We start from the raw sequence: 17,713 nt of genomic DNA on the forward strand, positions 1-17,713 counted from the left end.
TGAATTTCTGAGAGGTAACGTGCACCCATAAAAGTTTTACCAGTGCCTTTTTTATTCCTTCTGCTTGCCACTTTAATGAAATCATTGTTTTCCTTTTTTTCCTTTATTTTTTCCTGTAGGAATTGTGAAGGGCAGAATATCCGATACAGGACATGCAGCAATCACGTAAGTTCTGCAATGAAAATATGTAAGCTAATGTATTCATATTGTGAAGTTACAATATTGTGATGTGTGCTGTAAAGCTAATGGTCTCTTGGTTCCCTTTGTGGAAATTCTGAATATTTGCTTAATCCACAGCAGGTTTGGTATGTTTCCTCCCTTCCATTTCATACTACCTTTTCAGGCCGTTTCATATTCATGATCTAATTTGTTAAGTATTTAATAATTTCCAGCCCTGGCTGGTGTAGCTCGGTGGACTGAGCACCGGACTGCAAACCAAAGGGTTGCCGGTTCAATTCCCAGTCAGGGCACATGCCTGGGTTGCAGGCCAGCTCCCCAGTAGGGGGCGCATGAGAGGCAACCACACGTTGATTTTTCTCTCCCTCTCTCTTCCTCACTTCCCCTCGCTCTAAAATTAAATAAATAAAATATTTTAAAAAAATGTTTTAGTTAAAAAAATAATTTCTGATTTCATAGAAATGATATGTAGGGCCTCTAAATGCCTCCGGAGTTCAGAGTGTTTTATGTGCAGCATCTCACCTGACCCTGGCAGGCGTACGAGGTGCGGCTATTTCTCTCTTGTAAATGAGGGGACTGGGGCTGACGGAGGTGAGATTAATTTCCAAAGGCCACAGAGGAAGAGCACAGACTTGAACCGGCCTCTCCTGCTCCCACACACCTGCCCTGCCCTCCACGGAATGTGTCCAGCAGAAAGATGCTAGGTGACCGAAGAAAATCACGCCTGAGGAAGGGTTTTTTTAAGAATATATTTTATTGATTATGCTATTACAGTTGTCCCATTTCCCCCCTTCTCTCCCCTCCACCCTGTATACCCTCTCCCACCCACGTTCCCCCCCTTTAGTTCATGTCCATGTGTCATACTTATGAGTTCTTTAGCTTCTACATTTCCCGTACTATTCTTGCCCTCCCCCTGTCTATTTTCAACCTACATTCTATGCTACTTATTCTCTGTACCTTTTCCCCCCTCTCCTCCTCCCACCCCCCTGCTGCTAGCCCTCCATGTGCCCTCCATTTCTGTGGGTCTGTTCCTGTTCTAGTTGTTTACTTAGTTTATTTTGGTTTTGCTTTAGGTGTGGTTGTTAATATTTGTGAGTTTGCTGTCCTTTTACTATACATGTCTTTTCTTTATCTTGTTTTCTTAGATAAGTCCCTTTAGCATTTCATAAAATAAGGGCTTGGTGATGATGAACTCCTTTAACTTGACCTTATCTGAGAAGCACTTTATCTGCCCTTCCATTCTAAATGAGAGCTTTGCGAAGGGTTTATAAGCTCTACTCTTTTTTTATCTTTAAATTTTCTATTTGTTGATTTTAGACAGAAAGACGAGAGAGAGACAGAGACAGAGAGAGAGAGAGAAACATTGATTTGTTGTTCTACCTATTGATGAATTCACCGGTTGACTCTTCTATGTGCCCTGACTGGAGATCGCACCTGCAGCCTGGGCGAATCAGGACGATGCTCTAACCCGCTGAGCTTCCCGGCCAGGGCTAGACTTTACTCTTTATTGTTTCATTGAGGCGACATCAGTTGGTAACATTAGACAAGTCTCGGGTTTACGGCGTTACAATTTGGTGTCTGTGCACGTTACAGCGTGCTCACCACCTGAAGTCTCGGGCCCCCGTGGCACCGAGGTGAGGGTGTGGCCTCGCGGAAATAAGAGCAACAGAAGGTTTCGGGATGATTCACAGCAGACTCATATAATTAGTCTCGGAAGAAAGTTTATTTATTATGTGTTATTTAGTCCCTACCGGACAGCTACAAAGGATTTGAACCACTTTCGAAAGGCATCAACACAATAAAATATAAAAGCCCAGTAGTGAAAAAGGGAGAACTAGTAGAAATTAAAATGTAAAATTCTGGCTGAGAATGTATTAATAGTTATTTGTGGGGAAAAATGAAATTAAATTTTTGCCTTACATTATATATCAAAATAAATTTCAGGTGTAACAAAGAATTACATATAATTGCCGTTAGGGAATACAGTGAACGATACTGTAATAACTGTGCAGTGTCTGATAGGCACGAGACTTCGGGTGAGCACTCCATAAGGAATACAGATGTCTGGTCACGATGCTGCACACAACCGAAACCCACAGAATATTGTATGTCACGTGTAATCAAAAAATAAATTAAATATATCCTTGTTAAGCCCTGGCTGGCGTAGCTCAGTGGATTGAGCGCGGGCTGCAAACCAAAGTGTCGTAGGTTCGATTCCCAGTCAGGGTACATGCCTGGGTTGCAGGCCATAACCCCAGCAACCACACATTGATGTTTCTCTCTCTCTCTCTTTGTCCCTCCTTTCCCTCTCTAAAAATAAATAAATAAAATCTTAAAAAATTAAAAATATATATCCTTGTTAACCTATGAAGGAACAAGAAAAATACATTTAGGTATATATGTATTCTTAGGGTGATGGGAAAGCATTTCTGAGCTCATTAATCAGAAAAGAAATCTTAAGAGGAAATATTAATAGAGCTGATGACGTAAAAATTTAAAACCTCTTGACTTCACAAAGCACCACAAGTAAAATTAAGTGGGGAAAATATTTCCAATACAAGTGACAGAGAGCTGATCGCTTCACTGGGAAGTTTAATAGTTTTATCTGTTAAAAATAATAAGACAACAAACATTCCAATAGATAAATTAAAGACAGAAAAGAAGACATTTTTGAAGAATTAATACAATAAGCAAACATACATGAAAACATATTGAACCTAAATAATTAAAAGAAAATACAAATTAAAATAATACAATTCTATTTAATACTTAATGATTGGAAAAAAATTTATAAAATTATGATATCCAAACTAAGAAAAGATATTGAAAAGGGGAACTTATGTAGCCTGGCAATTAATAATGCCTTCCTGGAGGGCTATTTCACAATATTTTTTAAAACCTATAAACACACCCTTTTTCTTAGAAATTTTGTTGGCAGAGATTTGTCCTTGGAAAATAACCAAAGATTTTTGTAAAGATTTAGGTACAAGAGTCTTTGCTATTTATTCTTTTTCTGACTAGATACCACTTGTCAACATTTGTACAGTGAACATTTATGACTTTTGTAATAAGAAAAAAATATAAAATAACATTGCCATTCTGTATCTGTTGTCTTCAATTGGGAAATTTCTCTACAATGAATTAGTTCCCATGAACTGGGAAGTTTGCACGCAGCGTTGAAGAGGAACGTAACATTTTTGCCATCAGCCTCTTGCTTTGGAAAAATTGGGTGGGTGGGGTCATTAGTTAAGTTAAAATCTCCTTGCGTCATGGAGACTTGCACAAACATTTTTTACTACTAGTGTAGACAGAGAGAAAACGCGACACGGTGTCTTTCCACCCTCCCACCAGTAGGAGGCAGCACTTGGTTCCCAGCGAGAGAGAGATGGGGGCCCCAGGGGAACCAGGGAGGAAAGATGAATTAAACAACAACGGAACACAAGGTCTCGGAAAGCCCACCAGGTTCGGGTCAAAGTAGAGCCAATCATGCGTCACATGGAAATGGGTCCCAAAGGTCTCGCATTCCCTCCGGAGACCCTGAGTCACCCGGAAAAGTGAAAAGCATTCCGTTCCCCTTGTTTCAGAAAGAAAGCGCTTGCACCAGGCGTGTGAACATGCAGATGCAAAACCTATAAAATAGACCTGAACATCTACACAGGGAATGCTTTCGTTACCGTATTTTGCCGTGTACATGGCATTCCCACGTTTTTGGCCCAAAGTTGCAGGGGAAAAAAAAACCCTTTCATTTTAATTATTTAATTCAATGTTCTATTTATTTATATTTAGAAACCAAACTGTTTATCCTATTCTAGGGCACTATTTTGCATACAGATATCATTATTGCTTGCTAGAGCCTACGCAGTAAGCAGGAGCAAACATAAAAGAACTAAAAACATTTACATAGCTCCGGAATTAGTCCTACTCCTGTAAAATGCGCATCCTTACTCTTCCCTCAAAAATTTGGGCAAAAAAAAAAAAAAGTGTGCATTATACACGGCAGAATGCGGTAGTTGGGGAAACCCACCTGGGCTGGCGAGTGCTGGGCCGGCACGAGGGGGTCCCCTGCAGAGGTGACTGTGCAGGTTCCAGGCTGCAGTTTTGAACTTGTAGACGGGATGAGGTGACTCCCAGGAGAGGGGCGGGGGAGGGGCCGGGGTCTGGTCTTACTTACGGAACCCCAGTGGATAAGCTCCGCCCCGCCGCTGGCCCATCTGCCCACGTGACAGGCTCGTGGCCTCTGTCTCCGTCTGTAGGACTGTCCCCCCGATGCCGAGGACTTCCGCGCACAGCAGTGCTCTGCCTACAACGACGTCCAGTACCAGGGGCATTACTACGAGTGGCTCCCGCGGTACAACGACCCCGCCGCCCCCTGCGCGCTCAAGTGCCACGCGCGGGGGCAGAACGTGGTGGTGGAGCTGGCTCCCAAGGTGCTGGACGGAACACGCTGCCACACGGACTCGCTGGACATGTGCATCAGCGGCATTTGCCAGGTGAGCCACGCCTGCTCCCCGCCCCTCCGCCCCGCCCCCTTTCCCCGAGGCGCCACGCCCACTCGATAAAGACATTCTTTTCCTCCTTTTCTTTGGTCTGTGTGCCTGTCCTACTGTTTTTCAGCGTTGTAATGTCAAAAACCTCGTGGAGAGTGGCCCTCACTGTCCAAGTTGGGTTGCTTGTTTAAAACAGTTTAGTTGTTGTCCACTGTAGGATTGAAAAGATGGCAATATGAGGCCTCTTGGGATTCGTCCAGGCCGGTGGTTCTCCAGCTTGCAAGCTCAGGAGCATCACGGGAAGGACTTGTTAACATACAGTGAGCTGGGCCCTCCTCACCCAGCGCCAGAGTCTCTGGTCCAGTGGGCGTGGGGTGGGGCCTGAGCACTCGCATTTTTAGTAACAAGTGCCTTGGAGATGCTGAGCCCCGGGACCCCCCTCGGAGACCCAGTGCTTTGGAAGGAGAACATTATATTACCTGGTTCTCTGGGCCCGGTGACTTGTGGTTTCACTGAAATGAATTCATCGGCTCGGGTCTTGAGGAGCAGTGACTTCTTTGCCGGACAAGGCGCATGGATGTGTTCTTAGGAGATTTTCGGAGAGGGCTCTGCAGAGTGGCGATGAGTGTGGACGAAGCAGAACCCCACACCGCGGTCACCTCGCGGTGTGAGGATACGGGGTATTCAGATAGAACGGGAATGGCCAGGAGAGGAGAGGATTTCACCTCCATTGTTTTAATTTCGGGGTGGGGGGAGGGGAGAATTTAAAATAATGAGTGGCTAGGATCCCACCTGCCCTGTTACGCTCATATCAGAAACGGAAGCAACCACAACAAGCGAGCGACCTCACCGCCCACTAAAATGTCAGGCTCAGAGGTGAACCATAATCTTGCCCCTCAGACTAGCTTCTCCTTCCTTCATCCAGAAAGTGAACTCCAGTCGCTCATCGCAGAGTTCTAGAGTCAGTCTGTCACAGAACAGGGACCAGGGTGGGGGGAGAGGACGATCCACTTGTCCTACCCTGCCCATCCTGACAATACTATTACCAAAAGGACCCCCCACTAGGTTTGCTTGTCCGCCGCCAGAGGAAAGACATCTCTCTCAATGCCAGAGATTTGTGAAAAGGAAAGGAAATGTTTATTTAAAGTTATACAGACTAAAAGTACTGACCTAATGTCTTCATTAAAGTATCAAAGTCCTTTAGGACACCCACAGACGCACACAGTCCTTCCTTCTCCCCCTGGCCCTAATGTGGGTACCGTATCTCAGGAAAAGTAGATTCAGGCTCCCGACACCATCAGCTGTGTTGTTGGCCAGGATCAAGCCGTGTAGTTCTCCCCGGCAAAGCTGCAGGTTGGGGGTTGCCACTCTGCCAAAGCTACGTGGTTCTCCCTGGCAAAGTCGTGGGGAAGGGGAGTCCCCACTCTGGCCAAAGCTGAATGGTTCTCTCCTTAATGGCTGCCACATCTGGGTTTAAATCCCTGTGCCAATCTTCCTCTGCAGCCCCATTTCCAACTCCTCCCACAATCGGGCTACACCTGCCAGCACTCCCATATCCTTCCAGCTTTACTGGGCTGCCATAGTGAGTCTGGGCAGGTGTGGCCCCATGGCGTGGAGTCAATCACCTCCAAGCTCTCACACAGGCACTGTAACCAGGGGGAGCTGCCCCCCCTCAGTTACATCTTGGGTGGAAGTCACTCCCTTTTCCCTGGCTCAAAGCATGGCCACAGCTATTTAACATTATCTATGCAAACAGTTAAAGGCTACAGATATGCTAAATAACCATGCCAGAGGTTAGCTGCAAAGCTGTTGCTATGCAAAAAGGCCTGCTTGTTCCTGCTCCATGTGTCCCTTCCCCCAACTCACACCTGTAGGGGGAAGGGGTGAGGGCATCTTGTATGTCTTTATAACATTTCCTAGACACCCTGAGTTCTGGACCCTATTCTGAGTCCCTGTTTGGGGCCCCCCTCTTGGCTGCACTGTTTCAATTCTGGATTCTCCTCTTTCGATGGACACGTCTAATCCCCTGCCAAGTCCCATCAAGTCTAGTTTCAAAGTCTAGTTTGAACCCACCACAGACATCCTAGTCCGAGCCTTCACCAGCCGTCCTGGCCTAAACTCCGTCAGCACCCTCCTGTCCCGATGCCTCAGCTTCCGCTCCATCCCTCCGAGATCCACTCTCGCACCACAGCCAAAGTGACTGCTGATTTTGGCTGAGAAATATGCTCCTTATTTTTATTCGTTTATTGTGACCTTTGTTGCCATACAATATCGTGTTAGTTTCAGCTGTACCACATAGCGATTCGACATCTATATGACTCACAAAGCCATCACCGCAGTAAATCTAGTGACCACCTGTCACCACGCACAGTTACGGGGACAGTGCTGACCCTGTCATCTCTGCAGCTCCGTCACGACTGTCTTGAAACTCACATCAGTTCGTCCTTCCTCCCCCTGGAACCCTTCGAGGGCTCCCATCAGTGCCCTGATGGCAAAACCAGGACCCTGGCTGTCTTTCCAGGTTGTTCCGGAACTCTCCACTCCCCTTCCTTGCCTTTCCTTAAAATAGAGTTGATTTTTTGAATTCACAGTCAAATTGACTGGAAGCTTTGACAGGGAGTCCCCATACCCCGTCCCCGCCCCCCACACAGGCACAGCCGCCCCCACTGTCAGCTCCCACGTGGCAGGGGCCGCATGTGCAGCCGGTGAACCGCAGTCCACCTCCCATTATCACCCAAACTACTCATAAACACGTCAGGGTCTCTATGTGTCCCCAGAGGCAGCAATCCGTGTCTGGATGTGAAACATCCAAGTTAAAGCAACACCCAGCTGTTAACGACCCTGCTTTATCTGTGACAGATTAAATCATGCTCCCCTTTAATGCAGGCTGGGTTTTCCTGCAGTGACCGGCAGCCCCGAAAACTCAGTGGTTTTGAACCGGTGAATGATTAATTCCGGCTAATGCTGCTCCTCCAGCGTAGGTCAGCAGGGGCCGCTGCCCTTCGAACGTCTGAGACCCACGTGTTTTACGGAATAACTACGGGCCCTGAGAGTGGGGTCATGTGTCTCATACAAGCACCCCCATTCTTACGGAGGTGCAGATGTGCAGACTCGTATCTCATTGGCCAGTGATAGCCGTTGACCACGCCCACCGCCTGAGGGGGCGGGGCTTTCCTGCCAGGGGCTGGAAACCACAACTCCATATATCCCTGTTCGTGATAGCATTTTTTTTCTAACGTAGAAGCCCGTTTTCAGAGATCTCAAGCAGGCCTTGACTCAAAAAAAAAAAAACAAAAACTGCTTCCTGGAGGATTAAAGTGGACTTATTTAGGAATTTCATATATTGCTGAATTTGGAGGAATGTCTCCTCTTTAAACACTATTTTTAGCTGATTAGGACATCGTCGGCAGGAACTGTGAAGCGACCCTCAGCCGAAGTGATGATTTATATATGAGCGTGGATTCTGCAGGCGCGGCTCATATGTTTTGAAGATTTGCAGAGGCTGTCTCCAGTCTTGTGGAGCCTGTCTCATTAACTGCACTGTAGGATACAAATCTTGTCTTATTAGTTTACACTCTGCCGTGCCTGGCCGTATGGAAATTCTTGTTTAATGGATGCGAATACATTTCACTGATAAAGTTGTTCACTCGTGGTTTTTAAATCATTATAATTAGAGATCTTGACTCGGGGAGGTGCCACAGGAGTTGAAAACACTTCAGGCAGTTTTTTTTTTTTACTTTTTTTTTTTTTTTACTTTGGGCAGTTAAGTTGCTCGTTGTTGACAAGGAGGGGACCCCAGAGCCAGAATCCAGTAGTTTCTCAGGTTCAAGGCCGTCCTGGCTTCTACGCTCTGAATGGGAGGGCAGCCAGACCTCCTTTTCAGCCCTTGTTTTTCTGTGATGTTTCCACATGCTTTTTTTGGCTGTGAGAGTTGGATGAACTGTAACTTCAAAAAAAAGTACGAAACAAACACACGAGCTCAGGGAGGTGTTCGATTGCCCAAGATCTCGCAAGGCCCTAAAACACTCTTCAGAACAAGCCCTTCCTAACCCCCGGGGCCCGCACCCTTCCTGGGTGGCGGCGGGAGAGAGGGCCGCGCTCGCTCGCTCTGGTGAAATGCGAAGCCCTCGGGGTCCCCGGTGTGTGAGGACAGAGCTTGGCCTGGGGAGCCGTGTGTCTGTCATTGAATCGGGGATTGTTACTCCCGCTGGAGAGAGTGCATGGACACGAGTTACTCAGTTATTGAATCCCAGCCTTCCAAGCGTGTTTCCAAAACCAATCACTCCTAAGTTGTTCCACATGTACTTGTAGATGTTAATGTCATGGCCCCTGTCACTGGCTTCCCTGAGGTCCATGGGCTGATTGAAAGGGTGGGGGAGGGGTGACACAGTGTTAAGATTTGGTGGGGTTTTTTAAAGATTTTATTTATTTATTTTTAGAGAGGGAAGGGAGGGAGAAAAATAGAAAGAGAGAGAGAGAGAAACATCAATATGCGATTGCTGGGGGCCGTGGCCTGCAACCCAGGCATGTGCCCTGACTGGGAATCGAACCTGCGATGCTTTGGTTTGCAGCCCGAGCTTCATCCACTGAGCTATGCCAGCCAGGGCTAAGATTTGGGTTTTAAAACCATTAGTGGTCCTGGCCAGGTAGTTCAGTTGGTTAGAGTGTCATCCCAGCACGCCAAGGTCGCAGGTTTGATCCCCAGTCAAGGCACATATGAGAATCAACTGATGAATGTGGAGATAAGGGGAACAACAGGTGTCTCTCCCTCTCTCTCTCTCTCATCAATAAATAAAAAATAAAAACCACCGCTGACATGATATATTGGCTGTGTGATGTCAAAAAGTCACTCAGCCTCAGCCCCACTCAGAAGCCTTGTTTGTAAAACAGATCAAAGGCATCACGCCCACTACAAGGTGGCTGGGAGGATTCCGTGAAATACTGTCCATGACGAGCCTGGCACAAGGCCAGCCTCGTGGCAAGCGTTCAATAAAAATCGGCTACTGCTCTTAATAGTTTATTACTCTTTATAAAACCATGTCATCAGGATGAAAGTATCTTAAAAGTCGCTGGATTCAACTGCTCATCGAGTAATATGGTCTCTTCTCCAGTTTTTTTTCTCCTGGCCCAGGGTGGGGCACTTATTTTCAGACGCCTCTGACTTCTCAAGCTCTTCCGCGGTGAGCTCCGCGAGGCTTCCGTCTGTAGCTTTCGCCACGTGCAGGCACCCAGCGCAGACGTACACTCTTTCCCCCTGACAGCGCTGTGCGGGCTGGAAAGTGCCTGTCATCATAGGCTCTTGCTTACACGTCCTTGGAGCTTTTCCTCAGCCCTCTCTGCAGCTTGTGTTTGCTGTCTCTCCTTCCCTCCAGCACCAGGACTGTGGGGAGGGGGGCAGGGGGAGTAGCTTATAGGCAGGTGGTCTCGACGTCCTCCGGTTGTACACCCTCGTCAGCACCTGGGGTGGAGTGTCCGACTCTGCACCTCCCCGGGCCGGAGCACCCGCGCAGGGCTCTGCAGCCTGCAGTACGGTGCCAGCCCTTCCTGATGCCCCAGTCGCTGTCCCGAGAGTTCCCCATGCACTTCCTCACGGAGGCCTCTCCAGACCTCACGTGAAATACGTGTTGTGACCCCTATTTTCCTCCTGAGGAAAATGTGTCTGAAGGTTTGGACTGTCCCACACGCCGCAGCCGGGAAGGGGCGGCAGGAGGGGTCAGGTTTTGTCCATGGAGCCGTCTGCCTCCGAAGCCCCTTGCATGCCTTTCAGCACCCGATAAATGCATGCAAGTGAAGACTCGTGAGTGCAGGGCGGTGCACGATCATATTAGTCAATGTCACAGAAATGTCACCTTTGTGAAATGAGGAGAAACATAGGACACAGCCCCTTTCCTCATTTAAGGAAGGGCACGGTCAACAAATACATAATGCACGGACACAAATAACCCACAAAAAACATAATTCTCAGGACCGTGAAAGATGGCAGTATGAGCATATTCTGTATCCGCCATTTCTCTTATTCACTCCTTTATTATATTTTAAAAATTGTTTATACAGCCCTGGTCAGGTTGCTCAGTTTGTTGGAACATTGTCCTATACACCAAAAGGTTGTGGGTTCGATCCCCGGTCAGGGTGCATATGGGAGGCAACCGATAGCTGATTATTTTCATATCCATCTCTCCTTCTCTCTCTCTCTCTCTCTCAAATCAATAAAAAACATATCCTTGGTTGAGGATTAACAATGTTGTCTATAGGGACAAATATATACAGACGTAATAACACAGAGGTGGAAATCCGTAGGTACAGGTATCCGTAACAATAGAGAGGAGGAGGTAATAAGGCATACATCTAGAACAGAGGGAGACATGGATGTGGATGGTGAGAGGCAGGTGTGTGGAGGCTGAGGCACAAACAAACAAGCACTGAAAACTGTGGACCGAAGGCGTATTCGTTGAGTTCGGGATAGTGCTCCTTTGGGAGGGTGTGAGAGCACAGAACCAGATGAGAGGGAGGGAGAGAGGGGAAACGTTCGATATCTGCCAAGTTCCACTCATTGTGTGCACGCAGCACTACCTGAATAGAGCTGTAACTAGGGCAGTAAGAGTGGGGTGTGAGGGGCCGGTGTCAGTCCTTGCCGTTAGTTACCTGGGCCCGGCACAGAATCGAGTGATGCCCTAACTAGCTTCCCATGATGCGTATATTTTTATAAGCTGTGCTCTTGTAAACGAGAGCTGACTTGTCCGTTTAAGGGTAACCCTGTGAGTGTGAGAGCAATCGCTTTCCGCCTGCCGTGTTCTCACCGGGTCCTGACCCCTGCTCTGTCCCAGGCGGTGGGCTGCGACCGGCACCTGGGGAGCCAGGCCAAGGAAGACAACTGCGGCGTCTGCGCTGGCGACGGCTCCACCTGCAGGCTGGTGCGGGGACAGTCCAAGGTGCACGTGTCTCCTGAAAAAAGTAGGTGTCCCCTCCCATTCCGTGTGTCCGTGAAACAAAATGCGCTTGACACGCCATACAATGTTACTGTAAGACGAAATGCGCTTTAGCCTGTCTGTTGCTACAATAACATCGTCCTAACGCTAAGCCCTTTTGGTTGGAGAACACTCGTGACCAGTTTCCTGAAAGTCAAGTGTCTTCTGAAAACGGAGTATCGCACTTGTGTTCCCAGGGCCTCTTCGGACAGTACCTGTTCTCTGAACCTTTGCCGACACAGAGTGTGACTACTTTTAAATGTTTGCTGATTTATTTTTTTGGTAAACCATGAAGCAATCATTTCTTTTATTTGCCTTCCTTTCACGGCTCTCAAGGTGGAAAATCTGGCCACTGTTGTTCATTCCCACTTTTTAGTTTTTCCGTTAGCTCCTGAAGGTGCGGACCCACGTTCCCGTTAGGAGGGTTCCCTCACTCTCATGTAACTGGCAGTGTCTCCTGGATGCCACCCTTCTTCTACCTGTTGCACCCATTCCAGATCGTGCTGTCAGTTTGTCCTGTGACTTTAAATATTGTCTGTGTTTTTAGAATCCACAGTTTCAAAATTCTGTATATCCAGAAAATTCCACCTTTTCATTTCCGTGATCTCTGCCTCTGTTAACCCTTTCATTTGGGGGTCTGTACACCTTTCCGCGAAGGACCAGATGGTAAATGTGGGAGGGATTTTCGGGGCATGTGGTCTCTCTCACAAACTGAGCACCAACACACAAGCTCCCATAGGCAATCTGTGAACAATCGGGCACCACCATGTTCCAATAAAACTTTATTTACAAAATGGGCTGCAGGCTGAGTCTGACCCTCAGGGGGTGGTTTGGTGACCTCTGCCTTAGAACGGGCAACAGATTGAAGAGCATCGTCACCGTAGCCAGAGGAGGAAGCACCGTATTTTGCTGTGTATGAGGCACAGCCCCATTTGTGGCCCAAACTTTCAGGGGGAAAAAAAAAGCAAACACCTTTGTTTTAATTTCTTAATTCGATTTTTTAATTTATTTATATTTAGAAACAAAACCGACGACCCTATTCCAGGGCGTTATTTTGCATACGGATACCGTCATTGCTTTCTTCAGTTATGCTTCTAACCCGTACACATAAATAAAAGAATTAAAATCATTTATGTCGCTATGGAATCAGTGTGACCCACGTAAACTGAGCATCCTTATTTTTCCCCACAAGAATTTGGGTGAAAATGGGTGCCTGATGCACAGAAAAATACAGTGGTTCCAAAAAGGAGGCCGCGGGGTGGGCGGCCGTGTCAAACCCACTTGGGACGTCTGGCGAGACGAGGGCGCCCGCATTCCCTTCGGCAGCTGGAAGAGCGTTTCTGACGTGGGCGCGCGAGGCGGGGTTCCGTGAACTTCAGGCCCACACGGGAGCCTGAGGGCTTTGGGCCGCAGAGCCGACGAGGTGGGAATGGAGAGGGGAGGACTCCCCCGGGCTGCACACCCGCAGCAGGCGAAGAGCTGGTTAAGCGTGGGCAGTAACACGTGTGGGAAGCTTATTCGGCAAGACGCCGTCTGGCCAGGGTCCGAAAGAGATCAGAAACGGAGATAACGCTAACGGAACCCGGGTAGGGGCCGAGTGAAATCGGGTGGAGAAAGGCGTGTTGTTGGACACGTGCGCACAGGCCCCGGAACGGGGAGAGGACGGGGCGGAGGGGGGTGTGGGCAGGGAGGGGTCTCTGTCTGCCTGTGCCTCTCGGAAAGGTGGTCCTCTCTCTCCCTCTCTCACTGATTGTCAGTTTTTAAGTGATAGATCCTGCCAAAAATCGATGGGAAGTTAGGCATCTTTCTCTCCGTGAAAATGCGCGTGTTCCCGTGAGCTCCAGATTTGCCATGCTGAGTTTTTTGGAGGGAATCTCAGACCCCTGCCGCCAGTTCAGAACATTGCAGCTTAAGAGGCCCTCAGCGCCCAAGATCTTTGGTTAATGTCTGCAGAGAAAGTGCGACTGGACTGTACAGACCGGTCCTTGAATGCAGCGAGCAGGTGAAGTGACCCAGTCCCAGCAGGGGGCGCTGTGAGCGAGCGGGTCATCTGCTCCGGCGCATGCGTGTCCCTGGGGGGAAAGCCAAGGTCGGCGGAGGTTCCCGCCCGCGTGGAACCCCGGAGCCGCGCGCCCTCGCTTTTCCCAGCAGCCCCTTCGCGGCTGTTGCTGCTCTCGAGCTGGCCTGCGAGGCCGGTTTTGGCTCGGCTTCTCCGCGGGCCGTATGGAAGCAGTTTCCTAGAATCACGCCGTGTGCGAGAGAAATGTGGGGAGGGAATCCATGCCTCTCCCTGAGGGCGCATCCCCGGGCCAGTGGCGTACACACCGTGCCGGGCCCTCCTACCTAAGCAACCTCCAGGGGGCCGTGCGCTGAGTGAGGACGCGCAGGGGGGCGCTCTTGGGAACGCTCTCGGCGCCGCTCTGCTCCGGGGACGGCGCGCATGCTCACTCCCAGGCCGTCCCCCTCCCCCTGCCGCGCAGTGAGGAGCCCCAGGGTGCAGGAGGCCAGAGCCAAAGCCTTTGCTAGGAGACAAATCAGAAGCCCATCCAGATACAACACACACATTTCCTGCGCAGGAGGAGGAGGAGAGAGACTGAGCTAACCACTGGCACAGACAGCTCTGGATGCCGGAGCAGAGGGGACGGGAGGCCCCTCCGTGTCTGGAGAGAGGAAACGCGGAGACACGGCCACAGGGAAGGGAGCACGTTGGTTTGGGGAGTCCTGTCTCCGCACGTAGGGACTCGGCTGTATTTCCAGGCTTGTCCCTCGTGTGTGTGTCTTGTCCACACATGGGCACACGCACGCACGAGGCAAACAAGTGAGTTCGCTCCGTTTGCCGGCTCTGGGATCTTGTACTTTTCACCCAGAGGCAACCAGGTGCCCGTGGTGTCAGTGGATGCAGGGGTGCCACAGGCCGGCATGTCGCTCGGCCATGGACACTGCAAAGGAGCTACCCCTTCTTACAGAGCATCCCCGGGTCCTCCCGACGAAGGTGGAGTCCCAGGTGAGATGAACGTGGGCCTGCCTCTCGGGCTGGAAGGATGTCTTTTTGTCATTCCCCGTCCCCCAAAATAAATGTGACTTATTCCCCGGCAAGGAGGACTGGATCAGCGAGACCCTACTGTCTTCTCAGGACGTCCCTTGCTGCTTCACCGTCCTTTTTCTGGAGCGAGACCCCAAGTGACGGTCCTGGGCCGGTAGCTCAGTGGATTAGGGCATCGTCCCTGTACGCCAAGGTCGCAGGTTCGATCCCCAGTCAGGGCACGTACAAGAATCAGCGAATGAAGGCATCAGGAAGAGGAACAACAAATTGACATCTCTGTCTCTTCCCCAAATCAATTAAAAAAAAATAGATCCTGAGTAGTAAAGGGATATTTAAACCAAAGACCCTTAAAGGGACATCCCCTCCCCGTTTAACTCAACGAGAGAGACCACGGCACGGAAGACGATGACCCCGGACTGCAGGTCGAGAGCCCGGAGCTCTCGCCTGTAGCCTAACACTTCTCACGGGCGTGTGCATCTGCTGTGCCCCGTGCTCGAAGAGGAGTGAGATGAGAGTGACACGCAGACCCTGCCGAGAGGGGACGTCAGGGGTCCCGCTTGTCACAGAGCGGCCAGACTGATGGCGCAGTCCCCGCTCACAGCCTCCCCAGGAGCCGCCCGGCACTGAGGACGAAACCCGCACCCCTGTCCGTGACCTTCAGAGTCTCGCACCGTTTGGCCCCGGGTGTTACCTCCCGAGCTGCTGTCCTGCCCCTCGGGAGCTAGGCTTCAAGCAGATTACCCTCTGGAAGATTCTAGGAAGCCAGGAGCCTTTCCCCTCCCACTCTGTGGGCCTCGGCCGGCCGTGACCAGCCCTTGCCCCTGGAGCTGCTTCTCCCAGAGCTTCAGGCAGCTGCCCGTCCTCACCCCTGACCTCCAGCGTCAGACCCTCCTCGGCGAGGCTGCCTTAGACCACTCCACCTGAAGTCCGCCTTCTCTTTTCTGTTTATCTCCTGCTGACCCCCTCCACGCCCCCTTTTTTTTTTGCAAGAAGTAACTGTTTCATTTATTTATTAGCCTGATTGGTCGCTCCTGCTGGTCAGGCCCTGCAAAAGGAGGGACTGTGTCTGTTTGGCGATCCCATGTTGCCAGGTTGCTCAGACGTCTCTGACAGGGGCGTCTCTCTGGTTCACCTCTCTGTTCTTCGGCCTCCGATGTCCCTGCAGGGGCAGAAAAAGCGATTTCCTCCTGCCCTTCTAGGTTCTCGGCTGAGACTGCCCGCCCCCTTCCCAGAATATAAAGACAGATTAACAGGGGAAAAGTGAATTTAATCCTGTAGGTGTGTAATGCACCAGAGCCCCACCAAGATACGCGATTCGAGGAAGTGGCCGATTGAGGAAGCTTTTAGATAAAAAGCCGATAGCATCAGTGACGAATCGACAAGGGCCAGGGCTGGGGGTGGTCGTCCCACGGTGAAGAAGGAACTCAGTTGGTTCGTACAGCCTTCTGGGCTGCCGGCTCCGTGTCCTACGACAGGGCGCCTCCTGCCTTCCTGGGGCAAGAAGGGTCCCCTCCCCACGGAGACGCCCCTCCCCTCAGAGGGACGAGGGAGGGCGGGAGGGCCCTCCTTTCACGGGCTGCTTCTCAGGTTCCCAAAATTCACAATAATCGCTGTGCCAAAGTGGCATCTTTTGGGGCGACGTATCCCGAACCCGCCCATCCCACTGCAGACCCCGAGGGCAAACGATCCTTTAACCCGAGCCAGGCTCTCCATCGCCTGGATGAGGCATGAGGGGCGGACAAGATGAGGCTGCGTGTGACAGCCCCTCCCTGCGTGCTGGGCAGAGGCTGCTCCTGCAAGTGGGCACAGACGCTCGCGTGTGACTGGGCGCCCGGCTCCCGGGAGCTGGAGGCGCGTCCAGGCTGTGAATGAGCAGGCCCCCAGGCTGGGGGCCCCCCCAGAGAGGGCGGGGGTGTTTCTGCTCAGACTCGAGGGCTGAGGCGGAGGAGGCACAAATGCAGGTTCTGCGGGGGTGGATGTCCTCCCACTGCAGCTCGGGGCTGGGCGCGGGGGCGTCCCCTGGCCGCTGGTTCTGATCCTGCCGCCTCGTCCCTTTGCTGCCCCTAAAGAACCGGTCAGTTTGTGGCGGTTGCCTTCCCCGTCTTTGCTCGTTGGGATATTCCCCGTCTCCGCCCTCGATTTGCAGAAGGCAGCCCTCCAGGTGTGCGGTCGTGGGAAAAACGAGAGGTTTGATATAAAACTGATGTTACCCCAATAAATTTACTTTAAAAAAGAGTGGGAATGAGGTTGTCAAGGTGTAACTAAAACATCTTTTTTTTTTTTTGTACGGTGTGTGCCAGCGTGTGTATCTGTTTAGATCCGTGGAGTTCTCGTTGGACTTTATAGGGAAAACAATGACCCGATACAAACTCCAGCCCTTCCGGGCAGGAACGAATGTTTACTGACGAGTTACTACTGTGTGGACAATTTGTTTCCTGTGCCTCTTGCCACTTAGCAGAGCTGCGATGTGCGGCAGGAAATGAGACACAGAAAAGCAGTAATGACGGACCAGCTGGGCCAGAGAGTCTCTGTGTGGGAGGGGGTGAGTGGGAAACCCAGGCGGTAAACGTGTGTAACGAACTGTAACGAATGCTCGAGTGTGAGTTAATACAATTCAAACTCGGTCTGGTCTGGCTCCGGGGTTAAGAGTGTCGTTTTTGGTTTTGACCCCAGCTCTATGGATTAGGAACTCTCTGATTCTCAGCACGTCACTTAAACTCGCAAAACTTATGTTTTCTTAAGGGTAGAGATGGGTTTTTATTAGACTGCATGAGGTCTACATTACATAAGGGTACAAGTTTAAAGTGTCTGGATGTGCATACATGTGAGTGTCCAGGTGTGTGTGTGTGTGCGGTGTCTCCTTTTAACCCTGCGCACCTCCGGCTACCACGCTAACCTCTCACCCTCCCTGGCGGACAAGTAAGGAACACCACGGGCACTTCACGTCTCGACTGTGTCATCGTCATTTACTCCTTAAGCCACAGCTCCCCACCCCCACACGCACAACTGACGCTGCCTTTCCGAAGCCAATCAGCGACCTT

General features: G+C 50.3%; 1 protein-coding gene across 2 annotated transcripts in view; it reads left to right on the forward strand.

The window, feature by feature from the left end:
• The window catches only part of ADAMTSL3 (ADAMTS like 3), a 137,785-nt gene that overhangs the window by 51,948 nt on the left and 68,124 nt on the right, over nucleotides 1-17,713 (forward strand). For both annotated transcript variants that reach the window (XM_036013173.1, XM_036013174.1), the window contains exons 4-6: nucleotides 120-165; nucleotides 4,431-4,667; nucleotides 11,489-11,615. In XM_036013173.1, coding sequence (XP_035869066.1) covers nucleotides 120-165; nucleotides 4,431-4,667; nucleotides 11,489-11,615 — 410 coding nt within the window. The remainder of the gene's footprint in view (nucleotides 1-119; nucleotides 166-4,430; nucleotides 4,668-11,488; nucleotides 11,616-17,713) is intronic.

The sequence above is a fragment of the Phyllostomus discolor genome, chromosome 12 (assembly GCF_004126475.2).
Source record: "Phyllostomus discolor isolate MPI-MPIP mPhyDis1 chromosome 12, mPhyDis1.pri.v3, whole genome shotgun sequence".
Lineage (NCBI taxonomy): Eukaryota > Metazoa > Chordata > Mammalia > Chiroptera > Phyllostomidae > Phyllostomus > Phyllostomus discolor.